Here is a 24716-nt window from a genome sequence, read left to right as displayed (position 1 = left end):
TGCAGTGCCTGTTTACACTGATGTTTTTCCAATACCTAAAAGGTTTTCAGAAATTATTACTAAGGAATGGGATAGACCAGGTGTACCGTTCTCTCCACCTCCTATTTTTAAGAAAATGTTTCCAATAGATGCCGCTACACGGGACTTATGGCAAACGGTCCCTAAGGTGGAGGGAGCAGTTTCTACCCTAGCTAAGCGTACAACTATCCCCGTCGAGGACAGTTGTGCTTTCCTAGATCCAATGGATAAAAAGTTAGAGGGTTACCTTAAGAAAATGTTTATTCAACAAGGTTTTATTCTCCAGCCTCTTGCATGCATTGCCCCAGTCACTGCTGCTGCGGCCTTCTGGTTTGAGTCTCTGGAAGAGGCCTTACAGGTAGAAACTCCATTGGATGATATACTTGACAAGCTTAAAGTGCTTAAGCTAGCCAATTCATTTGTTTCTGATGCCGTTGTTCATTTAACTAAACTAACGGCTAAGAACTCAGGTTTTGCTATTCAGGCACGTAGGGCGCTATGGCTTAAATCCTGGTCAGCTGACGTTACTTCAAAGTCTAAGCTTCTCAATATTCCCTTCAAGGGGCAGACCCTATTCGGGCCTGGACTGAAGGAGATCATTTCTGATATTACTGGAGGAAAAGGTCATGCCCTTCCTCAGGATAGGTCTAACAAATTAAGGACCAAACAAACTAATTTTCGTGCCTTTCGAAACTTTAAGACGAGCGCGGCATCATCTTCCTCTAATACAAAACAAGAGGGAAATTTTGCCCAGTCTAAGCCGGTCTGGAGACCTAACCAGGCTTGGAACAAAGGTAAACAGGCCAAGAAGCCTGCTGCTGCCTCTAAGACAGCATGAAAGATTGGCCCCTGATCCGGTAACGGATCTAGTAGGGGGCAGACTTTCTCTCTTCGCCCAGGCTTGGGCAAGAGACGTCCAGGATCCCTGGGCGTTGGAAATTGTGTCCCAGGGATATCTTTTGGACTTCAAAACTTCTTCCCCAAAAGGAAGATTTCACCTTTCACAATTATCTGCAGACCAGATAAAGAGAGAGGCATTCTTACATTGTGTTCAAGACCTCCTAGGTATGGGAGTGATCCACCCAGTTCCAAAGGAGAAACAGGGGCAAGGATTCTATTCAAATCTATTTGTGGTTCCCAAGAAAGAGGGAACCTTCAGACCAATCTTAGATCTCAAGATCCTAAACAAATTTCTCAGGGTCCCATCTTTCAAGATGGAGACTATTTGAACCATCCTACCTATGATCCAGGAGGGTCAATACATGACTACCGTGGACTTAAAGGATGCTTATCTTCACATTCCGATACACAGAGATCATCATCGGTTTCTCAGGTTCACCTTCCTAGACAGGCATTACCAGTTTGTGGCTCTTCCCTTTGGGTTAGCTACGGCACCAAGAATCTTTACGAAGGTTCTGGGGTCACTTCTGGCGGTCCTAAGGCCGCGGGGCATAGCAGTAGCCCCTTACTTAGACGACATTCTGATACAGGCGTCGAATTTCCAAATTGCCAAGTCCCATCTGGACATTGTTCTGGCATTCCTGAGGTCTCATGGGTGGAAAGTGAACGAAAAGAAGAGTTCTCTATCCCCTCTCACAAGAGTTTCCTTCCTGGGAACTCTGATAGATTCTATAGAAATTAGGATTTACCTGACAGAGGCCAGGTTGTCAAAACTTCTAAATTCCTGCCATGTTCTTTATTCTACTTCTCGCCCTTCGGTGGCTCAGTGTATGGAAGTAATCGGCTTAATGGTAGCGGCAATGGACATAGTGCCGTTTGCCCGCCTACATCTCAGACCGCTGCAACTCTGCATGCTCAGTCAGTGGAATGGGGATTACACAGATTTGTCCCCTCTACTAAATCTGGATCAAGAGACCAGGGATTCTCTTCTCTGGTGGCTATCTCAAGTCCATCTGTCCAAAGGTATGACCTTCCGCAGGCCAGATTCGACAATAGTAACAACAGATGCCAGCCTTCTAGGCTGGGAGGCAGTCTGGAACTCTGAAGGCTCAGGGGTCATGGACTCAGGAGGAGGCTCTCCTTCCGATAAACATTCTGGAACTAAGAGCGATATTCAATGCTCTTCAGGCTTGGCCTCAGCTAGCGGCAGTGAGGTTCATCAGATTTCAGTCGGACAACATCACGACTGTAGCTTACATCAACCATCAAGGAGGAACAAGGAGTTCCCTAGCGATGTTGGAGGTTTCAAAGATAATTCGTTCGGCAGAGATTCACTCTTGCCACCTATCAGCTATCCATATCCCAGGAGTAGAGAACTGGGAGGCGGATTTTCTAAGTCGACAGACTTTTAATCCGGGGGAGTGGGAGCTCCATCCGGAGGTGTTTGCACAGTTGATTCAACGTTGGGGCAAACCAGAACTGGATCTCATGGCGTCTCGCCAGAACACCAAGCTTCCTTGTTACGGATCCAGGTCCAGGGATCCCAAGGCAGCACTGATAGATGCTCTAGCAGCGCCTTGGTCCTTCAACCTGGCTTATGTGTTTCCACCGTTTCCTCTGCTCCCTCGTCTGATTGCCAAGGTCAAGCAGGAGAGAGCATCAGTGATTTTGATAGCACCTGCGTGGCCACGCAGGACTTGGTATGCAGATCTGGTGGACATGTCATCCTTTCCACCATGGACTCTGCCTCTGAGGCAGGACCTTCTACTTCAGGGTCCTTTCAACCATCCAAATCTAATTTCTCTGCGGCTGACTGCTTGGAGATTGAATGCTTGATTTTATCAAAGCGTGGTTTCTCCGAGTCGGTCATTGATACCTTAATACAGGCGCGAAAGCCTGTCAACAGGAAAATCTATCATAAGATATGGTGTAAATATATCTTCATTGGTGTGAATCCAAGGGTTACTCATGGAGTAAGGTCAGGATTCCTAGGATATTATCTTTTCTCCAAGATGGATTGGAGAAGGGTTTGTCAGCAAGTTCCTTAAAGGGACAGATTTCTGCTCTGTCTATTCTTTTGCACAAACGTCTGGCTGAGGTTCCAGACGTGCAGGTGTTTTGTCAGGCTTTAGTCAGAATTAAGCCTGTGTTTAAACCTGTTGCTCCGCCTTGGAGTTTAAATTTAGTTCTTAAGGTTCTTCAAGGGGTTACGTTTTAACCTTTGCATAGATATTAAGCTCTTATCTTGGAAAGTTTTGTTTTTAGTAGCTATCTCCTCGGCTCGAAGAGTTTCGGAGTTATCTGCTTTACAATGTGATTCTCCTTATCTCATTTTTCATTCCGATAAGGTAGTGTTACGTACCAAACCTGGTTTTCTACCTAAGGTGGTATCTAATAAAAAATATCAATCAGGAGATTGTTGTACCGTCACTGTGTCCTAATCCTTCTTCAAAGAAGGAACGTCTTTTACACAATCTTGACGTGGTTCGTGCTTTAAAGTTTTATTTACAAGCTACTAAAGATTTTCGTCAAACATCTGCATTGTTTGTTGTCTACTCTGGACAGACGAGAGGCCAAAAGGCTTCGGCAACTTCTCTTTCTTTTTGGCTAAGGAGTATAATACGCTTAGCTTATGAGACTGCTGGCCAGCAGCCTCCTGAATGGATTACAGCTCATTCTACTAGAGCGGTAGCTTCCACATGGGCTTTTAAGAATGAGGCTTCTGTTGAACAGATTTGTAAGGCGGCGACTTGGTCTTCGCTTCATACTTTTTCAAAATTCTATAAATTTGATACTTTTGCTTCTTCGGAGGCTATTTTTGGGAGAAAGGTTTTTGCAGGCAGTGGTGCCTTCCGTTTAAGCACCTGCCTTGTCCCTCCCTTCATCCGTGTCCTATAGCTTTGGTATTGGTATCCCACAAGTAATGGATGATCCGTGGACTGGATACACCTTACAAGAGAAAACAAAATTTATGCTTACCTGATAAATTTATTTCTCTTGTGGTGTATCCAGTCCACGGCCCGCCCTGTCATTTTAAGGCAGGTGTGTTTTTATTTTTAAACTACAGTCACCACTGCACCCTATGGTTTCTCCTTTCTCTTGCTTGTCTTCGGTCGAATGACTGGGAGTGGCAGTTAGAGGAGGAGCTATATAGACAGCTCTGCTGTGGGTGATCCTCTTGCAGCTTCCTGTTGAGAAGGAGAATATCCCACAAGTAATGGATGATCCGTGGACTGGATACACCACAAGAGAAATACATTTATCAGGTAAGCATAAATTTTGTTTTTATCTATATGTAATCCCTTCTTTTTCACATCCATAATTTTTGTTTCAGGGAAAAGTCCACCTAGAGTTGAAATTGAATGAGCTGATCACCGACAATGGATCTGTACAGCAGCTTATGGTACAGTAAGTACGGATGAGTGAATCCAAACTTGAGTGATTGAATTGTTCAGTAACTGTAGTGAGTATGGTGATTAGCAGCTTTGTCCAAGTTATGCTTTGTATTGCCAGTAGTGAACTTCTCTTTTTTTCATAACATGCTCAGGGAGGAAGTGTAGGTGTTAGCATGGAGTGGTTTTAGATAGTGTTAAAAACTTTAACCCTTATCTGCCAGGTCAGAGTTAACTTCTTGTATCAGTGAGGGCCAACTTCCTAACACAAGGGGCCACACATTTAATATTTTGGAAGCTTAAAGGGATAGTAAACCCCAAAATGTTCTTGTATGATTCAGATAGAACATACAATTTTAAACAAATTTTCAATTTAATTCTATTATCAAATTTTCTTCATTCTCTTGTTATCAATTGCTGAAGGGACAGCATTACACTACTGACAGGAAGCTGAAAATATCTATTTAGCCAATCACAAGAGACAAATGTGTGCAGGCACCAATTAAAAGCAGCTCTCACTAGTGTATGATATGTGCATATTCATTTTTTAACAAGGGATACTAAGAGAACGAAGCACATTTGAAAATAGAAGTTAATTTAAATGTATCTTAAAATGACATGCTCTATCTGAATCATGCAAGTTTAATTTTGACCTTTTTAGTGGATGCACCACCTAACTAATTTTACTGACCACCTGGAAAACTTTTCTTTGGTCAACACACACACACACACACACACACACACACACACACACACACACACACATATATATATATATTGCTATTTAATTCACAAAACAATGAATTTAATAACATTCTCTTCTAATTATCTTACACCCCTAAAACCATCACAGTACTGGTGGGTGAGTGGTGACTGAAATAGATAGAAACATCTTTCTGACCATGAGGGGGCCTGCCAGGGATTTTGCAAGTGATTCAAGGATAATCTGTGTTCTATTAATGCATTTATGGACAGCAACTCAGAAGATATCCACTGCTGTTTACCCTACAGTGCAGTCCTCCAGAAGACGACAGTATAGTTTAAGGGCTCCTCCATCTTGCTGGCTCTCGTATCTGTTGTAACCTGTGTGTATCTATGTATACCAGTCCTGTTCTTGAAGCACTTTACACATATTTGCACATAGCTTGGAATATTTATTTTTGGTGTTAACTATCCCTTTAACTGACTGAAGGTTCAGCAATTCTCTCCTGAGTTCTTGTGCAAGGTGTGTATGGTTAAATTTAGGAAAGGCAGTAAAAGCTGTAATATGCTTGTTCTACTACTTTTTTTTTTTTTTTTTTTTTTTTTTAGAGGATAACCCCTTTAGTACATTTAAGGTTTCCCCTTGTGTTTCTACCCCCCCCCCCCCTTAAATTATTTTGGGAGAGCTTCTTTTCCTCCATTTTTTTTCTTGGAGCTTTATCCTGAGTTTAAATCCCTTCTGAAATTTACTGCAAATACTGGCTAAATGTATTTGACAGGTGATGACAGGTCCCCTAGTCTTGTCTATGAAGCTTCTCATGAAGTATAAATATAACTTTAAGCTATTGTTCAAATGTAGTATTGATATAGAACTTCCTATGCTTCCTTTATTTATTATAACATTTAAAGAGGAAGCATTTTTCTTTTGTAAATTGTATTGTTTGTTTAGGCATGGTCAGGTGTGTTATTTTCTTCCAGTACAGATGTCATCTATCCCTTTACAGAATCCATGTTACAGCTGTGTGTAGTTATACTTAAGTAATAAACACCTATTTCATTTTATTTATTTTCTTTTTATTTAACAGCTGGTTCTTCGTTAAAAGATCTAAAGAAAAGTAAATTGACAGTTGTCTTGCAGCATCTATTTATAGGTCACTAGTTGTTCAAGTGAAAGTCAATCCTAGCGTTTTTGAAACAGACTATTGAAACAAATAAAGGGGACATTCATTCATGATGTATTAGATCCTTAATGTAGAAAGCTCCATTATTTGTTTCAACCGATTGCCGTTCTGAGCTGCTAACGAAGCCCACGGCAAAAAATTATTTTGCTAAGAGGTTTTCACCTCTTAGCAAATAGCCGTACGGTAAATCCGGCTCCCAAAGGTGCCAAGCCGAATTTACTGCACAGCTATTGGCTAAGAGGTGAAAACGTCACCTCTCAAGCAAAACAGCGATCTGCCGTGGGCTCCTTAGTAGCTTAGAACGGCGATCGATTGAAAGAAATAAAGGAGCTTTCTACATTAAGTATCTTATACTTCTTGAATGAAAGACCCCTTTATTTGTTTCAGGCTTGTACAGCTTGCCTTTTTAAAAAGACACTATACTGTAAAAGTTGTTTCCCATTAAAGGGACAGTGAAGTCAAAATTAAACTTACATGATTCAGATATGCAATTTTAAGCAGCTTTCCAATTAACTTCTATTATCAAATTGATGTTGTTCTCTTTCTATTCTTTTTTGAAGATTATAACTAGTTAGAGTTTAGAGCACTCTGGTAACACCCAGGGCTACCATCAGGGGGTGAATAGGGTGACTCCTGTTAGGGGCTCAGTGGGCCAGGGGGCCCCATGAGACAAGCACAACTATTATTAAAACAAATATATTAGTGCACTAGACCACTATGCACAGTGTGAGACAGACTTGGCAGAGAATAGGTCGGACTTAATTAGTAAATGTTTTTTTTATTTATTTGTGCAATTTCAGATTGCAACTTCAGTGTGGTAGTTGTATGATGGGTCCTGGGGTCCATAAAAACACTTATTTTTTTTTTAGCAATATGCAGCAGTGTATTTATGATTATTTAACAATGCTGTAGTAATTCTATATTTAAAACCATGCAGAAATGTTTCCTCCTCAATACATAAAATCTTTTTTATTTATGTACTGTATGTGTATGTATATGTATGTATGTATATATATATGTATGTATATATATATATATATATATATATATATATATATATATATTGTATTACATAGTTTACCAGTTTACTGCCCCTTTATGCAAGGACTTTTCAGATGCCAGGAGGCATTTTATCTAAGATTTTTACATCTGCATAAAATGTTATACTATCAGGCTAAGATTGCTCAGTGTTTGAAATGAGACAGGTTAACTTAACACTGTTCTGTTTACACTACATACTTAATTTTGAAATACATACAAACAAGCCTAAATCCTGCATTTAACCAGATCTAATGGTATGAGACTGAGTACCACAGGTTATGGTTTCACGAAGACCATATAGAGTACAGCATTTTCAAAATCCATAAGTACAGCTGACAGATGGGAACATTTTGAACACCAGATTTGAAGTGGTGCTCTTGGTTGGGGAAAATGGGGAAAAAACCCCAAACATATGTCAAACTTTCAAAAGTACTTTTCTTTATCTACCCATTCTGACAGATCAATAATGTACAATTTTCTTCATAAATGGAAAGAGTCCACAGCTGCATTCATTACTTTTGGGAAATAAGAACCTGGCCATCAGGAGGAGACAGACACCCCAGCCAAAGGCTTAAATACTCCTCCCACTTCCCTCATCCCCCAGTCATTCTTTGCCTTTGGTCCCAGGAGGTTGGAAGTGTCAGAAGTTTGTTTTCGTCTCTTATGGAGGGTAGTACTCTTCGACATGGGATGGGAGTAATCCTTTCAGTCTCTCAGTGAGGGCTTGGATGAAAGTTATAGTCCGGAGATCCAGGAAGAGTCTTTCTGCGAAACCATCCTGACTCTTTTTAACAACTCCACAAGCAATGGGCAATGTCTAACTTAGCTTCACTGCCTGCTTTCTTCTCTCAAGTCCATGGCGGAGGCGAGGCTACTATCCGTCACACTTGAAGGGCCGTGTTCCTGTTCCACAGCGTAGATTCCGGTAAGATTGTTTCATTTTACTTCTTCATGATTGTACTGTAACACATTTGTTCCTACGAACTCTCATGAAAAATACAGGGACTCAGTGGGACTCCTTTAGTATCTTGGAATCAAGGGTTAATATATCCTGAGGGGGGATTATTGAACAGGTTTTTTTTTAATTATGTTTATGTGATTCAATCTGCTTATGTGTAGTGTTAACTGGGCTTGTGGCTTTTGGAACATAACGGCCTTTCGAAGTGACGCGACCTTACGGTCTGGCACGCTCTTTTTGGACTGTGCGGTTCACCTTGTGACCGGGCATGTTTACGTTCTGGTCTTCCATTTCCGCATTCCTGACTGTGTGGCGACTGAGAATTCTAGTCCGCTGGTGTCTGGTTCATAGGAGATGGTGAGTGCCCCAGCCATCGTGGGTGTCAGGTGGCGTTTAAATTGTTTTATATTTTGTCCATTTTTTGGTATCCTTTATCCAGTTATGGAGGATACTGATGTTGAGATTGTTCAACTTTCTGATTCAGATTCTTCGTCCTGTGACGAATGCGAATTGGCCCCATTGAGGTCAGTCAGTTATGTTCTTTAAGCCGTTCTAGAGCGCCTTGTTCCTCGGGCTCGGGGATTCAAGGGACTGTTGAGGCATCTGCCTCAGGGGGGGCCCTATCGCTCCCTACTACTACACATGCGGGTAACCCAAGTTATGTTTATTCCTCCTCAGAGGGTGGATTGTTCCCCCCCAGAGGTTGTGGCACGTTTTCGCTTTTACATGCTTTTGGCGCTTGCGTGTCTACAAAGTCCAGATGTTTATTTGCGATTGTGTTCGTACCCGATTGCCCCAGGTCTCTTGGCCACAGGAGGGTATGTGCAGTTCCCTGCAGGTGTAACTGTTCCTGAGTGTTTTGCCTTTCGTTACAGGCTGGCTCGCCTTTGTGTTCTACTCAGACACGTTTTTGAGCTGTTTGGGGATCCTATCCTTCTCGGTGGGACTCACCTGTCTCCTCTTTCGAATGACTCACCTCGTTAGACATGGGGGGGATGAAGTCATCTCCGTTAAGTCTTGTTATCGAGATCCTTCCCAGTTTTGTTGGAAGAATAGGGTTTCCGTTACACTGGTCCTGCGGATCTTTCTATTCTTCTTAGGCATTAACCCTTGTGTTGCCTGTTATTTTATTTTATCCGGTTAGGATGAATTTTATTTTTCTTATGTTTCCTGCGGGAATTTTCTCTGGGATCGATACTCGCTGTTTGCTTCTACGGAAGTTGTTCGGGAGACGTTTGTCCCATGTTTGTCTGTTTTTTCTTCCTCCCTCTCTGAGGGCGGATTTAGCCAGCTTGGCAGTTATGACCCTGGTTGCAGACTGGTCCTGCTTGGGTTCAGATCTTCTGTCTCGCGGCTTATTCAGACACGTGGCGCCTATTATACCTTACTGGTCAGGTTGGGGTGCCGAGTGCTATTAACATTGTTTCTTGTTATTTGTTTTACAAGTTTCAGCTAAGCATTCTCAAGAGGACTTGCGGGTCCGTGTGGCTCTCGGGATTGTTTCAGTCCTAAATAGCCGTCTCTGGTGACTGGGTCAGTGAATTTTGCTGCATCAATATCTGTTGTTTCCGATACCCTCAGAACGTACAGTATTTCTTCCCACGTGGTGGGAAAATAAGAGGATTTAGCGCCTCTTCCACCGGTCGGGGTGGTGTTGCTTTAGGAAATTGTCCTTTTTGGCCTTGTTCCTTTAGTGGTTCTCTTCTTCATTGTGACCTCCTGGATTGTCCGTTCTCCTTGTGGATGGGTTGCCTTCGGGGGACTTGGATTCCCTTCAGGAGTTGGATGTCCCTTTTTCGGGACATTAGACAGTGGGGTATTTTTGGGCTCCAGTTAGGGATCCTTCCCCGGTGTTGGGAATGCTCTGCATCTCCTTCTTGGGATAGAAGAGATCCTAGTGGTTTTCCACTCATATGGTTCAGGTATTGCCATCCAGGTGGCACCCAAACCCATGTTTTACTGACTTAGAATCTGAGGTGTTGTGGAGGCTTGCTCTGTTCGGGTGACTTGTCCTGTCTGTTCCCATTGTGTCTGGAGCTCGTGGCTAGCTGGACAGCTAACTCAGCATTCTAATGCCCTGTGGCTACTCTGTACTGTAGCAGACCGAGGGTTGCTTGTAAGATCCCCGGCGAGGTCTACTCAGCCTTTCCTCCTTTCGAGGTTGATAAAATGAGCAGCGCTTTGTGTCCCTTAGGGGGATTAGCCGCACTGTCAAGCTCTATCATGTTAATGATGCTTGGACGCCTGTTAGCTCTAGTGTCCTTTAATGGCCATGGCTCTTTGGAGTGTTGGGCTCCTGCAAGGGGTGGTCTCTTCCTTTTGGGTTGGGACTTGCAAGGGCTTCTTGCTCTTGTTATCTGGGTTCTTCTGGATTTTTTCCCTATTAGGTGGGTTTTATTATATCAGAGGAGGGATTTATGTGCCTGGAAGATTGTTTAATCTAAAAATTTGTGGGGCCCGGGCTTCTTGTCCTGATCTTCCGGTTGTCGAGGGTTTTACTCTGCGTTTTCTCTTTGTGGATCCCACTGTGGGATGTTATCAGACCTTATGATCCTAGGACTGGCCTTGGGGTTTCCAGTTTTCGGGGTACTTGGGCTTAGCCCTTGTTCTGGCTGTTCTGTTTTACAACTTTGCCAGATGTATGAGAGCCGGGGCTCCTTGGCCCTTGTCTTGTGCCGGAAGATACGTTCCCTTGGGACAGCCAACTAACGTGACCTGATGGTGGGCTTTCCTGCCTAGCAAATGGAAGGTTTGCAGTTGCTCAGCTGTCACTTTAACGCCTGTTGTGTGCTAGCACAATGTATTTTAAGGGGTTCTTCTGTGTTCGTCAGTGACATGGCCTTGTGTCCTCTCGGTTCTTCCTTCGACTTCCTGTCTTATGGGCAGGTGTTTATCAACGCTCTCCTCTTCAGGGTGCTCGTTGTCCTCCTCATGGAGATGTGGTTCCCTTTTTAGGGGCCTCTCCTGTGTTCGGGAGGTTGGAACAGATGTCTATCTGGTTCGAGGATTGGTCTGCTCTTTGAGTTGTTCCTTTCCATCTGGGTAGCTGCTGGCTCCACATTGATACTTAGTCGGGTGGCCTTGCTAGATCTCCTTGGGTCTAACGCCTGCTCGTTTGTCTTTAGGTTGGAGTGGCTGTGTCCATTCTTCCACACTTTTTGGGGGCTGGTCTTGCGGTTCCTTTCGGTTCCCTTACTTTCAGATCTGCCGTTGCTTGGGCTGGTCCGGCTAGGTGTAGGATCCGAGATCTGTTGTTCATCTTCAGGTCTTGGGAGTGACACCTTCCGTTTTTAGAGGTTCTGTGCCTCTCCCCCTTTGAGATCTGTGGGTAGGATTGGCGTCCTGAATTGCCTGGAGGTTGGGCAATCTCTCTTGGAATGGGCAGTCTGCTATTTTGTTCGGCTGCGGGTTACTGGACTCAGATGTTTATTTTCTGAGTTGGTTGCTTGTAATTTTCTGTTTGCTCAGTCTCTGACTTCTGACATTTTGAGGACTTTGTCTTCAGCTATCTTTTTCGGTGCTGTTGCATTGATGTTTGGGAGATGTTTCTTCTCCTTGATGATGCCCGGTTGCTCCTTGTGGGTTGGGCGTCGTCTCCTATTGTTCTCGGGATCCATTCAGGTCTCTGTGGACTTGTCCCTCCTTTGAAGGGTTTTTTTTCCTTTATGGATTTGGCTGTACCTTTGGGTATCCCTTTGGCTTACCCTTGTCCTCTCCCTTTTGGGGATTTTGGTACTATATTAGTAGGGGGACCGACTGCTGGGCAACAGTTCTCCTGGCAGAGTGTTGGCTCAGTGAGTCTGCTTGCGGTCTCTAGTTAGGCTTTTGGACTATCTGCGGGTCAGTGTCCTTGGGGCCTTTTCCTTCTAGTTATTTTGCCCGGCTCCGACGAAGCAGGGTTTGGTTGGCTTGTGTTTTTTTTCAGGCCTGGTGCCCTCAGAATTGACAGTCTATTTTACCCTCCCTTTTTTTCATTCATTGTCCTCTATACCTTGGGTATTGTTTTCGCAAAAGTAATGAATGCAGCTGTTGACTCTTTCTATTTATGAAGAAAAACTTAAATTCTGCTTACCTGATGATAATTTTCTTTTCTTCAGATGGAAAGAGTCCACAGCTCCCCACCGTATTTCTTTTGTGGGGCGGCTCTTATTTTTTATTCTTCTGGCACCTTTTCACCCTGATATTTCTTCTACTGTTCTTTGTTCCTCTGCAGAATGACTGGGGGATGAGGGAAGTGGGAGGAGTATTTAAGCCTTTGACTGGGGTGTCTTTGCCTCCTTCTGGTGGCCAGGTTCTGAATTCCCAAAAGTAATGAATGCAGCTGTGTACTCTTTCCATCTGAAGAAAAGAAAATTATCAGGTAAGCATAATTTGTTTTTGAATTTTTTCTTCCTAAATGGAAAGAGTCCACAGCTGCATTCGTTACTTTTGGGAAATAAGAACCTGGCCACCAGGAGGAAGCAAAGACACCCCAGCCAAAGGCTTAAATACTCCTCCCACTTCCCTCATCCCCCAGTCATTCTTTGCCTTTCGTCCTAGGAGGATGGCAGAGAAGTGTCAAGTTTGTTTTGTCTCTTATGTAGGGTAGTACTCTTCCACATGGGACGGGAGTTTTAAGTAATCCAATCAGTCTCTCAGTGAGGGCCTGGATGAAAGTTATAGAGTCTGGAGATGCAGGGAGAGTCTTTCTGCTAAACCATCCCGACTCATATTAACAGCTCCACAAGCAATCAGCGTTGTCTAACTTTGCTTCGCTGGCTGCTTTCTTCTCTCAAGTCCATGGCGGAGGCGCTGCTACTATTCGTCACACTTGAAGGGTCGTGTTCCTGTTCCACGGCGTAGATTTCGGCAAGATCGTTTCTTTTGACTTTATTAGAATGTACTGTAACTTTTTTATTTTCCTGTAAGGAACTATCTTGCAGGAGTAAGTATATTTATAGGGCCTCAGTGAGGCTCCTTTGGTATCTTGGAATCGAGGGTTAATATCTCCCGAGGGGGATTATTGAATAGGGTTTTTTTTAATCATGTTTATGTGATTTAATTTGCTTATGTGTAGTGTTAACTGGGCTCTTGGCTTAGAACATAAAAGCCTTTGGAAGTGACGCGACCTTATGATTGGGCGCACTTTTTTTGGACAGTATGGTTCACCTTGTGACTGGACGTGTTTACATTCTGGTCTTCCATTTCCGCATTCCTGACCATGTGGCGACTGAAAAATTAGAGTCTGCTTGTGTCTGGTTCTAGGAGGTGGTGAGTGCCCCAGCCATTGTGGGTGTCAGGTGCCGTTTTTATCCTTTCTATCTAGTTATGGAGGATTCTGATGCTGAGACTGTTCAAATTTCAGATTCTTGGACTTGTGAAGAATGCAAATTGGCCCTGTTGACACAGATCAATCAGTTATATTCGATATGCCGTATTAGAGCGCCCTGTTGCTCGTGTAATCAGGGGTCTGCGGAGCCATCCACCTCTGGGGGATTCCCTACCGCTCCTTACTACTACACATGCAGGTAACCCAGATTATGTTTATCCCTCCTTACAGGGCGGCTTGTCCCCCCCAACCCCCCCCAGAGGTTGCAACAAATTTTTGCTTTCACATATTTTTGGCGAGACCAGACGTTTATTTACGTTTTGTGCTCGTGCCCGATCGTCCCGGTTCTACCTGCCTTGGGTGGGCCTCTACAGTTCCCTGCAGGTGTAGCTGTCCCTTAGTGTTGTGCCTTTCATTACAGAATAGCGTGTCTTCGCGTTTTACTCAGACACATTTTTTTGAGTTGTTAGAGTTGTTATGATTTAGATAGAGCATGCAATCTTAAGCAACGTTCTAATTTACTCCTATGATCAATTTCTCCAACATTGGTGTGTCCGGTCCACGGCGTCATCCTTACTTGTGGGAATATTCTCTTCCCCAACAGGAAATGGCAAAGAGCACAGCAAAAGCTGCCCATATAGCCCCCCCTCTGGCTCCGCCCCCCAATCATTCTCTTTGCCGCTCTGAACAAGTAGCATCTCCACGGAGATGGTAAAGAGTATGTGGTGTTAGTTGTAGTTTTTTAACCTTCTATCAAGAGTTTGTTATTTTAAAATAGTGCCGGTTTGTACTATTTACTCTAAAACAGAAAAAAGATGAAGAGTTCTGTTTAAAGAGGAGGATGATTTTAGCAGCAGTAACTAAAATCAATTGCTGTTCCCACACAGGACTGTTGAGCCCAGAGAACTTCAGTTGGGGGGAACAGTTTGCAGACTTTTCTGCTCAAGGTATGACTAGTCCATTTTCTAACAAGACATAGTAATGCTAGAAGACTGTCATTTTCCCTTTTTGGGATCGGTAAGCCATTTTCTTAGACTCATAACAGAATGAAGGCTTTTTAATGGGCTATATACTTGTTGACACTATTGTGGGCTAAATCGATTGCTTTATTCGATATTTATATGCGGTTTGAAGTGTTTTAAAACTTAAGAATACCTTGGTAACGTTTTTAAGCGCCAGGCAGTCGTTTAGACACCTTTCCCAGTCAGGAAGGGCATTTCACTCTAGTAGGCAGAGCCTCATTTTCGCGCCTTAATTGCGCAGTTTCTTTTGGATGCAGTGCATGCAGCTTCATGTGAGAGGGTCTGGTGGCTATTAAAAACGTTCCTGGAAGGCTTATTTCGGTGGCGAATAACCCCCAAGGACAGGTGAAGCCGCAGCATACGCTGTGGCTGGGACTGTAGTGGGTTTAAAATTGTTATTTTGATAAAACAGCTCCGGTTTCCTCATTTAAGGGATTACAAACTTGAAAATTGGTGTGCAATACATTTAAAGCATTAAGACACTAGGGTGCAAATTTGGTAAGGATTGGATTTTTCCTTCATAGTTTTTCACACATTCAGAATTAAAGTGTGCTCTGTTTAACATTTAAAGAGACAGTAACGGTTTTGTTTAAAAACGGTTTGATTGCATTAATAGCCTGTATAAGCCTGTTTAACATGTCTGAACCTTCAGATAGAACATGTTCTGTATGTATGGAGGCCAAGGTGGTCCCCCCTTTAAATGTATGTCATAATTGTGCCATGGCGTCCAAACAGAGTAAGGACAGTACTGTCACATTTAATAAGGTTGCCCAAGATGATTCCTCAAGTGAAGGTAGTGGGGATAGTTCATCATCCTCTCCTTCTGTGTCAACACCAGTTACGCCCGCGCAGGCGACACCTAGTACATCTAGCGCGCCAATGCTTGTTACTATGCAACAATTAACGGCAGTTATGGATAATTCTATAGCTAATATTTTATCCAAAATGCCAGCATATCAAAGAAAGCGTGATTGCTCAGTTTTAAATACAGCGGATGAGCAAGAGTGCGCTGACGAGAATTTATCTGTCATACCCTCACACCAGTCAGAATTGGCAGTGAGGGAGGGTCTGTCGGAGGGAGAAATTTCTGATTCAGGAAAAATTTCTCAACAGGCAGAACCTGATGTTGTGACGTTTAAATTTAAGTTAGAACATCTCCGCGCCCTGCTTAAGGAGGTACTAACTACTCTGGACGATGGTGACTCTTTGGTCATTCCAGAAAAATTGTGCAAAATGGACAAATTCCTAGAGGTCCCTGTGCAACCTGATGCCTTTCCGATACCCAAAAGGGTGGCGGACATAGTGACCAAGGAGTGGGAGAAACCAGGCATACCTTTTGTCCCACCTCCTATATTTAAGAAAATGTTCCCCATTGTAGACCCAAGGAGGGATGCATGGCAAACAGTCCCTAAGGTTGAGGGGGCAGTTTCTACGTTGGCCAAACGCACGACTATTCCCATCGAGGACAGTTGTGCTTTCAAAGATCCTATGGATAAAAAATTGGAGGGTTAGCTTAAAAAGATATTTGTTCAGCAAGGTTTCCTCCTCCAACCAATTTCGTGCATTATTCCTGTCACAACGGCGGCGTGTTTTTGGTTCGAAGAACTAGAAAACTCGCTCAATAAGGAGACTCCATATGAGGAGGTCATGGACAGAATTCATGCACTTAAGTTAGCTAATTCCTTTATTTTAGATGCCGCTTTGCAATTGGCGAAGTTAGCGGCGAAAAATTCAGGTTTTGCAATTGTGGCGCGCAGAGCGCTCTGGCTAAAGTCTTGGTCGGCGGATGTGTCTTCCAAGACAAAATTGCTTAATATTCCTTTCAAGGTTAAGACCCTTTTTGGGCCAGAATTGAAGGAAATTATTTCAGACATCACTGGGGGAAAGGGCCATGCCCTCCCACAGGATAGGCCCTTTAAGGCTAAGAATAAATCTAATTTTCGTTCCTTTCGCAACTTCAGGAACGGACCGTCTGCTAACTCTGCGGCCTCTAGACAAGAGGGTAACGCTTCCCAGGCCAAGCCAGCATGGAAACCAATGCAAGGCTGGAACAAGGGTAAACAGGCCAAGAAGCCTGTTACTGCTACCAAGACAGCATGAAGGGGTAGCCCCCGATCCGGGACCGGATCTAGTAGGGGGCAGACTTTCTCTCTTTGCTCAGGCTTGGGCAAGAGATGTTCAGGATCCCTGGGCACTAGAAATAGTCTCTCAGGGTTATCTTCTAGAATTCAAGGAACTCCCTCCAAGGGGAAGGTTCCACATGTCTCGCTTATCTTCAGACCAGATAAAGAGACAGGCATTCTTACATTGCGTAGGAGATCTGTTAAAGATGGGAGTGATACACCCAGTTCCAACAGTGGAACAAGGTCAGGGGTTTTACTCAAACCTGTTTGTAGTTCCCAAAAAAGAGGGAACTTTCAGACCAATTCTGGATTTAAAAATTCTAAACATATTCCTCAGAGTTCCATCGTTCAAAATGGAAACCATTCAAACGATTTTACCAACAATTCAGGAGGGTCAATATATGACTACCGTGGATTTAAAGGATGCGTACCTACATATTCCTATCCACAAAGATCATCATCAGTTCCTAAGGTTCGCCTTTCTGGACAAACATTACCAGTTCGTGGCTCTTCCATTCGGTCTAGCCACTGCTCCCAGAATTTTCACAAAGGTGCTAGGGTCCCTTTTAGAGGTTCTAAGGCCGAGGGGCATTGCAGTGGCACCTTACCTAGACAACATCCTAATCCAAGCGTTGTCCCTTTCCAGATCAAGGGCTCATACAGACATTGTATTAGCTTTTCTCAGGTCTCACGGGTGGAAGGTGAACGTGGAAAAGAGTTCCCTATCCCCGTCTACAAGAGTTCCTTTTCTGGGAAAAATAATAGATTCTGTAGAAATGAATAGAAATGAAGATTTCTCCAACATAGGTGTGTCCGGTCCACGGCGTCATCCTTACTTGTGGGATATTCTCTTCCCCAACAGGAAATGGCAAAGAGCCCAGCAAAGCTGGTCACATGATCCCTCCTAGGCTCCGCCTACCCCAGTCATTCTCTTTGCCGTTGTACAGGCAACATCTCCACGGAGATGGCTTAGAGTTTTTTAGTGTTTAACTGTAGTTTTTATTATTCAATCAAGAGTTTGTTATTTTAAAATAGTGCTGGTATGTACTATTTACTCTGAAACAGAAAAGAGATGAAGATTTCTGTTTGTAAGAGGAAAATGATTTTAGCAACCGTTACTAAAATCCATGGCTGTTCCACACAGGACTGTTGAGAGGAATTAACTTCAGTTGGGGGAACAGTGAGCAGTCTTTTGCTGCTTGAGGTATGACACATTCTAACAAGACGATGTAATGCTGGAAGCTGTCATTTTCCCTATGGGATCCGGTAAGCCATTTTTATTCAGACAGTAAATAAGGGCTTCACAAGGGCTTATTAAGACTGTAGACATTTTCTGGGCTAAATCGATTCATATATTACACATATTTAGCCTTGAGGAATCATTTAATCTGGGTATTTTGGTAAAATAATATCGGCAGGCACTGTTTTAGACACCTTATTCTTTAGGGGCTTTCCCTAATCATAGGCAGAGCCTCATTTTCGCGCCGGTATTGCGCACTTGTTTTTGAGAGGCATGACATGCAGTCGCATGTGTGAGGAGCTCTGATACATAGAAAAGACTTTCTGAAGGCGTCATTTGGTATCGTATTCCCCTTTGGGCTTGGTTGGGTCTCAGCAAAGCAGATACCAGGGACTGTAAAGGGGTTAAAGTTAAAAACGGCTCCGGTTCCGTTATTTTAAGGGTTAAAGCTTCCAAATTTGGTGTGCAATACTTTTAAGGCTTTAAGACACTGTGGTGAAATTTTGGTGAATTTTGAACAATTCCTTCATACTTTTTCGCAATTGCAGTAATAAAGTGTGTTCAGTTTAAAATTTAAAGTGACAGTAACGGTTTTATTTTAAAACGTTTTTTGTACTTTGTTATCAAGTTTATGCCTGTTTAACATGTCTGAACTACCAGATAGACTGTGTTCTGAGTGTGGGGAAGCCAGGGTTCCTTCTCATTTAAATAAATGTGATTTATGTGACACTGAAAATGATGCCCAAGATGATTCCTCAAGTGAGGGGAGTAAGCATGGTACTGCATCATTCCCTCCTTCGTCTACACGAGTCTTGCCCACTCAGGAGGCCCCTAGTACATCTAGCGCGCCAATACTCCTTACTATGCAACAATTAACGGCTGTAATGGATAATTCTATCAAAAACATTTTAGCCAAAATGCCCACTTATCAGCGTAAGCGCGACTGCTCTGTTTTAGATACTGAAGAGCATGAGGACGCTGATGATAATGGTTCTGAAATGCCCCTACACCAGTCTGAGGGGGCCAGGGAGGTTTTGTCTGAGGGAGAAATTTCAGATTCAGGGAAAATTTCTCAACAAGCTGAACCCGATGTGATTACATTTAAATTTAAGTTGGAACATCTCCGCGCTCTGCTTAAGGAGGTATTATCCACTCTGGATGATTGTGAGAATTTGATCATCCCAGAGAAACTATGTAAAATGGACAAGTTCCTAGAGGTCCCGGGGCCCCCAGAAGCTTTTCCTATACCCAAGCGAGTGGCGGACATTGTAAATAAAGAATGGGAAAGGCCCGGTATACCTTTCGTCCCTCCCCCCATATTTAAAAAATTGTTTCCTATGGTCGACCCCAGAAAGGACTTATGGCAGACAGTCCCCAAGGTCGAGGGAGCGGTTTCTACTTTAAACAAACGCACCAATATACCCATAGAAGATAGTTGTGCTTTCAAAGATCCTATGGATAAAAAAATTAGAAGGTTTGCTTAAAAAGATGTTTGTTCAGCAGGGTTACCTTCTACAACCAATTTCATGCATTGTCCCTGTCACTACAGCCGCATGTTTCTGGTTCGATGAGCTAGTAAAGGCGATCGATAGTGATTCTCCTCCTTATGAGGAGATTATGGACAGAATCCGTGCTCTCAAATTGGCTAATTCTTTCACCCTAGACGCCACTTTGCAATTGGCTAGGTTAGCGGCAAAGAATTCTGGGTTTGCTATTGTGGCGCGCAGAGCGCTTTGGTTGAAATCTTGGTCAGCTGATGCGTCTTCCAAGAACAAACTCCTTAACATTCCTTTCAAGGGGAAAACGCTGTTTGGCCCTGACTTGAAAGAGATTATCTCTGATATCACTGGGGGTAAGGGCCACGCCCTTCCTCAGGATAGGTCTTTCAAGGCCAAAAATAAACCTAATTTTCGTCCCTTTCGTAGAAACGGACCAGCCCCAAGTGCTACGTCCTCTAAGCAAGAGGGTAATGCTTCTCAAGCCAAGCCAGCCTGGAGACCAATGCAAGGCTGGAACAAGGGAAAGCAGGCCAAGAAACCTGCCACTGCTACCAAGACAGCATGAAATGTTGGCCCCCGATCCGGGACCGGATCTGGTGGGGGGCAGACTCTCTCTCTTCGCTCAGGCTTGGGCAAGAGATGTTCTGGATCCTTGGGCACTATAAATAGTCTCCCAAGGTTATCTTCTGGAATTCAAGGGGCTTCCCCCAAGGGGGAGGTTCCACAGGTCTCAATTGTCTTCGGACCACATAAAAAGACAGGCATTCTTACATTGTGTAGAAGACCTGTTAAAAATGGGAGTGATTCATCCTGTTCCATTAGGAGAACAAGGGATGGGGTTCTACTCCAATCTGTTCATAGTTCCCAAAAAAGAGGGAACGTTCAGACCAATCTTAGATCTCAAGATCTTAAACAAGTTTCTCAAGGTTCCATCGTTCAAAATGGAAACCATTCGAACAATTCTTCCTTCCATCCAGGAAGGTCAATTCATGACCACGGTGGATTTAAAGGATGCGTATCTACATATTCCTATCCACAAGGAACATCATCGGTTCCTAAGGTTCGCATTCCTGGACAAGCATTACCAGTTCGTGGCGCTTCCTTTCGGATTAGCCACTGCTCCAAGGATTTTCACAAAGGTACTAGGGTCCCTTCTAGCGGTGCTAAGACCAAGGGGCATTGCAGTAGTACCTTACTTGGACGACATTCTGATTCAAGCGTCGTCCCTTCCTCAAGCAAAGGCTCACACGGACATAGTCCTGGCCTTTCTCAGATCTCACGGATGGAAAGTGAACGTGGAAAAGAGTTCTCTATCTCCGTTGACAAGGGTTCCCTTCTTGGGAACAATAATAGACTCCTTAGAAATGAGGATTTTTCTGACAGAGGCCAGAAAAACAAAACTTCTAAACTCTTGTCGGACACTTCATTCCGTTCCTCTTCCTTCCATAGCGCAGTGCATGGAAGTAATAGGTTTGATGGTAGCGGCAATGGACATAGTTCCTTTTGCGCGCATTCATCTAAGACCATTACAACTGTGCATGCTCAGTCAGTGGAATGGGGACTATACAGACTTGTCTCCGAAGATACAAGTAAATCAGAGGACCAGAGACTCACTCCGTTGGTGGCTGTCCCTGGACAACCTGTCACAAGGGATGACCTTCCGCAGACCAGAGTGGGTCATTGTCACGACCGACGCCAGTCTGATGGGCTGGGGCGCGGTCTGGGGATCCCTGAAAGCTCAGGGTCTTTGGTCTCGGGAAGAATCTCTTCTACCGATAAATATTCTGGAACTGAGAGCGATATTCAATGCTCTCAAGGCTTGGCCTCAGCTAGCGAAGGCCAAGTTCATACGGTTTCAATCAGACAACATGACGACTGTTGCGTACATCAACCATCAGGGGGGAACAAGGAGTTCCCTGGCGATGGAAGAAGTGACCAAAATCATTCAATGGGCGGAGACTCACTCCTGCCACCTGTCTGCAATCCACATCCCAGGAGTGGAAAATTGGGAAGCGGATTTTCTGAGTCGTCAGACATTACATCCGGGGGAGTGGGAACTCCATCCGGAAATCTTTGCCCAAATTACTCAACTGTGGGGCATTCCAGACATGGATCTGATGGCCTCTCGTCAGAACTTCAAGGTTCCTTGCTACGGGTCCAGATCCAGGGATCCCAAGGCGACTCTAGTAGATGCACTAGTAGCACCTTGGACCTTCAAACTAGCTTATGTATTCCCGCCATTTCCTCTCATCCCCAGGCTGGTAGCCAGGATCCATCAGGAGAGGGCGTCGGTGATCTTGATAGCTCCTGCGTGGCCACGCAGGACTTGGTATGCAGATCTGGTGAATATGTCATCGGCTCCACCATGGAAGCTACCTTTGAGACGAGACCTTCTTGTTCAAGGTCCGTTCGAACATCCGAATCTGGTCTCACTCCAGCTGACTGCTTGGAGATTGAACGCTTGATCTTATCAAAACGAGGGTTCTCAGATTCTGTTATTGATACTCTTGTTCAGGCCAGAAAGCCTGTACCTAGAAAAATTTACCACAAAATATGGAAAAAATATATCTGTTGGTGTGAATCTAAAGGATTCCCTTGGGACAAGGTAAAGATTCCTAAGATTCTATCCTTTCTTCAAGAAGGATTGGAGAAAGGATTATCTGCAAGTTCCTTGAAGGGACAGATTTCTGCCTTGTCTGTGTTACTCCACAAAAAGCTGGCAGCTGTGCCAGATGTTCAAGCCTTTGTTCAGGCTCTGGTTAGAATTAAGCCTGTTTACAAACCTTTGACTCCCCCTTGGAGTCTCAACTTAGTTCTTTCAGTTCTTCAGGGGGTTCCGTTTGAACCCTTACATTCCGTTGATATTAAGTTATTATCTTGGAAAGTTTTGTTTTTGGTTGCAATTTCTTCTGCCAGAAGAGTTTCAGAATTATCTGCTCTGCATTGTTCTCCTCCTTATCTGGTGTTCCATGCAGATAAGGTGGTTTTACGTACTAAACCTGGTTTTCTTCCAAAAGTTGTTTCTAACGAAAACATTAACCAGGAGATAGTCGTGCCTTCTTTGTGTCCGAAACCAGTTTCGAAGAAGGAACGTTTGTTGCACAATTTGGATGTTGTTCGCGCTCTAAAATTTAGATGCTACAAAGGATTTTAGACAAACATCTTCCTTGTTTGTTGTTTATTCTGGTAAAAGGAGAGGTCAAAAAGCAACTTCTACCTCTCTCTCTTTTTGGATTAAAAGCATCATCAGATTGGCTTACGAGACTGCCGGACGGCAGCCTCCTGAAAGAATCACAGCTCATTCCACTAGGGCTGTGGCTTCCACATGGGCCTTCAAGAACGAGGCTTCTGTTGATCAGATATGTAGGGCAGCGACTTGGTCTTCACTGCACACTTTTACCAAATTTTACAAGTTTGATACTTTTGCTTCTTCTGAGGCTGTTTTTGGGAGAAAGGTTTTGCAAGCCGTGGTGCCTTCCATTTAGGTGACCTGATTTGCTCCCTCCCTTCATCCGTGTCCTAAAGCTTTGGTATTGGTTCCCACAAGTAAGGATGACGCCGTGGACCGGACACACCTATGTTGGAGAAAACAGAATTTATGTTTACCTGATAAATTACTTTCTCCAACGGTGTGTCCGGTCCACGGCCCGCCCTGGTTTTTAATCAGGTCTGATAATTTATTTTCTTTAACTACAGTCACCACGGTATCATATGGTTTCTCCTATGCAAATATTCCTCCTTAACGTCGGTCGAATGACTGGGGTAGGCGGAGCCTAGGAGGGATCATGTGACCAGCTTTGCTGGGCTCTTTGCCATTTCCTGTTGAGGAAGAGAATATCCCACAAGTAAGGATGACGCCGTGGACCGGACACACCGTTGGAGAAAGTAATTTATCAGGTAAACATAAATTCTGTTTTTTCTGACAGAGGTCAGAAAATTAAAGCTTCTAAAGGCTTGTCAAGCTCTTCAATCTATTCCTCAACCTTCCATAGCTCAGTGCATGGAAGTAATAGGTCTAATGGTTGCAGCAATGGACGTGGTTCCTTTTGCTCGAATTCATCTAAGACCATTGCAACTGTGCATGCTCAGACAGTGGAATGGGGATTATGCAGACTTGTCTCCCCAGATTCAAGTAGACCAGTTAACCAGAGACTCACTCCGTTGGTGGTTGACTCAGGATCACCTGTCTCAGGGAATGAGTTTCCGCAGACCAGAGTGGGTCATTGTCACGACCGACGCCAGTCTATTAGGCTGGGGCGCGGTCTGGGACTCCCTGAAAGCTCAGGGTCTATGGTCTTGGGAAGAGTCTCTTCTCCCGATAAACATCCTGGAACTGAGAGCGATATTCAATGCGCTCCGGGCTTGGCCTCAACTAGCGAAGGCCGGATTCATAAGATTTCAGTCGGACAACATGACGACTGTAGCTTACATCAACCATCAGGGAGGAACAAAGAGTTCCTTGGCGATGAGAGAGGTATCCAAGATCATCAAATGGGCGGAGGATCACTCCTGCCATCTATCTGCAATTCACATCCCAGGAGTAGACAACTGGGAGGCGGATTATTTGAGTCGTCAGACTTTCCATCCGGGGGAGTGGGAACTCCACCTGGAGGTCTTTGCCCAGTTAACTCAATTATGGGGCATTCCAGACATGGATCTGATGGTGTCTCGACAGAACTTCAAGGTTCCTTGCTACGGGTCCAGATCCAGGGATCCCAAGGCAACTCTAGTGGATGCATTAGTGGCGCCTTGGTCGTTCAACCTAGCTTATGCGTTTCCACCGTTTCCTCTCCTTCCCAGGCTCGTAGCCAGGATCAAACAGGAGAAGGTCTCGGTGATTCTGATAGCTCCTGCGTGGCCACGCAGGACTTGGTATGCAGACCTGGTGAATATGTCATCGGCTCCACCATGGAAGCTACCTTTTAGATAGGATCTTCTAGTACAAGGTCCATTCGAACATCCAAACCTAGTTTCTCTGCAGCTGACTGCTTGGAAATTGAACGCTTGATTTTATCCAAGCGTGGGTTTTCAGATTCAGTGATAGATACTCTGGTCCAAGCCAGAAAACCTGTGACTAGGAAGATTTACCATAAAATATGGAAAAAATATATCTGTTGGTGTGAATCCAAGGGATTCTCCTGGAGTAAAATTAAAATTCCTAGGATTCTTTCCTTTCTCCAAGAGAGTTTGGATAAAGGGTTATCAGCGAGTTCTCTAAAAGGACAGATTTCTGCTTTATCTGTTTTGTTACACAGACACCTGGCAGCTGTGCCAGATGTTCAAGCTTTTGTACAGGCTTTGGTCAGAATCAAGCCTGTTTACAGACCCATGA

At 44.0% G+C, this 24716-nt stretch overlaps 1 protein-coding gene across 1 annotated transcript in view; it reads left to right on the top strand.

Annotated features, from left to right (window-relative positions):
* RASA2 (RAS p21 protein activator 2) overlaps nucleotides 1-24716 on the top strand; it is a gene marked incomplete in the record, with an annotated part of 722923 nt that overhangs the window by 241911 nt on the left and 456296 nt on the right. The window contains 1 exon segment of the mRNA XM_053709823.1: nucleotides 4253-4326. Within this exon segment, the coding sequence (XP_053565798.1) occupies nucleotides 4253-4326 (74 nt within the window).

Source organism: Bombina bombina, chromosome 4, assembly GCF_027579735.1.
Source record: "Bombina bombina isolate aBomBom1 chromosome 4, aBomBom1.pri, whole genome shotgun sequence".
Classification (NCBI taxonomy): domain Eukaryota; kingdom Metazoa; phylum Chordata; class Amphibia; order Anura; family Bombinatoridae; genus Bombina; species Bombina bombina.
The sequence above is the reverse complement of the archived record's forward strand: the minus strand, read 5'-3'. Positions and strand labels throughout refer to the sequence as shown.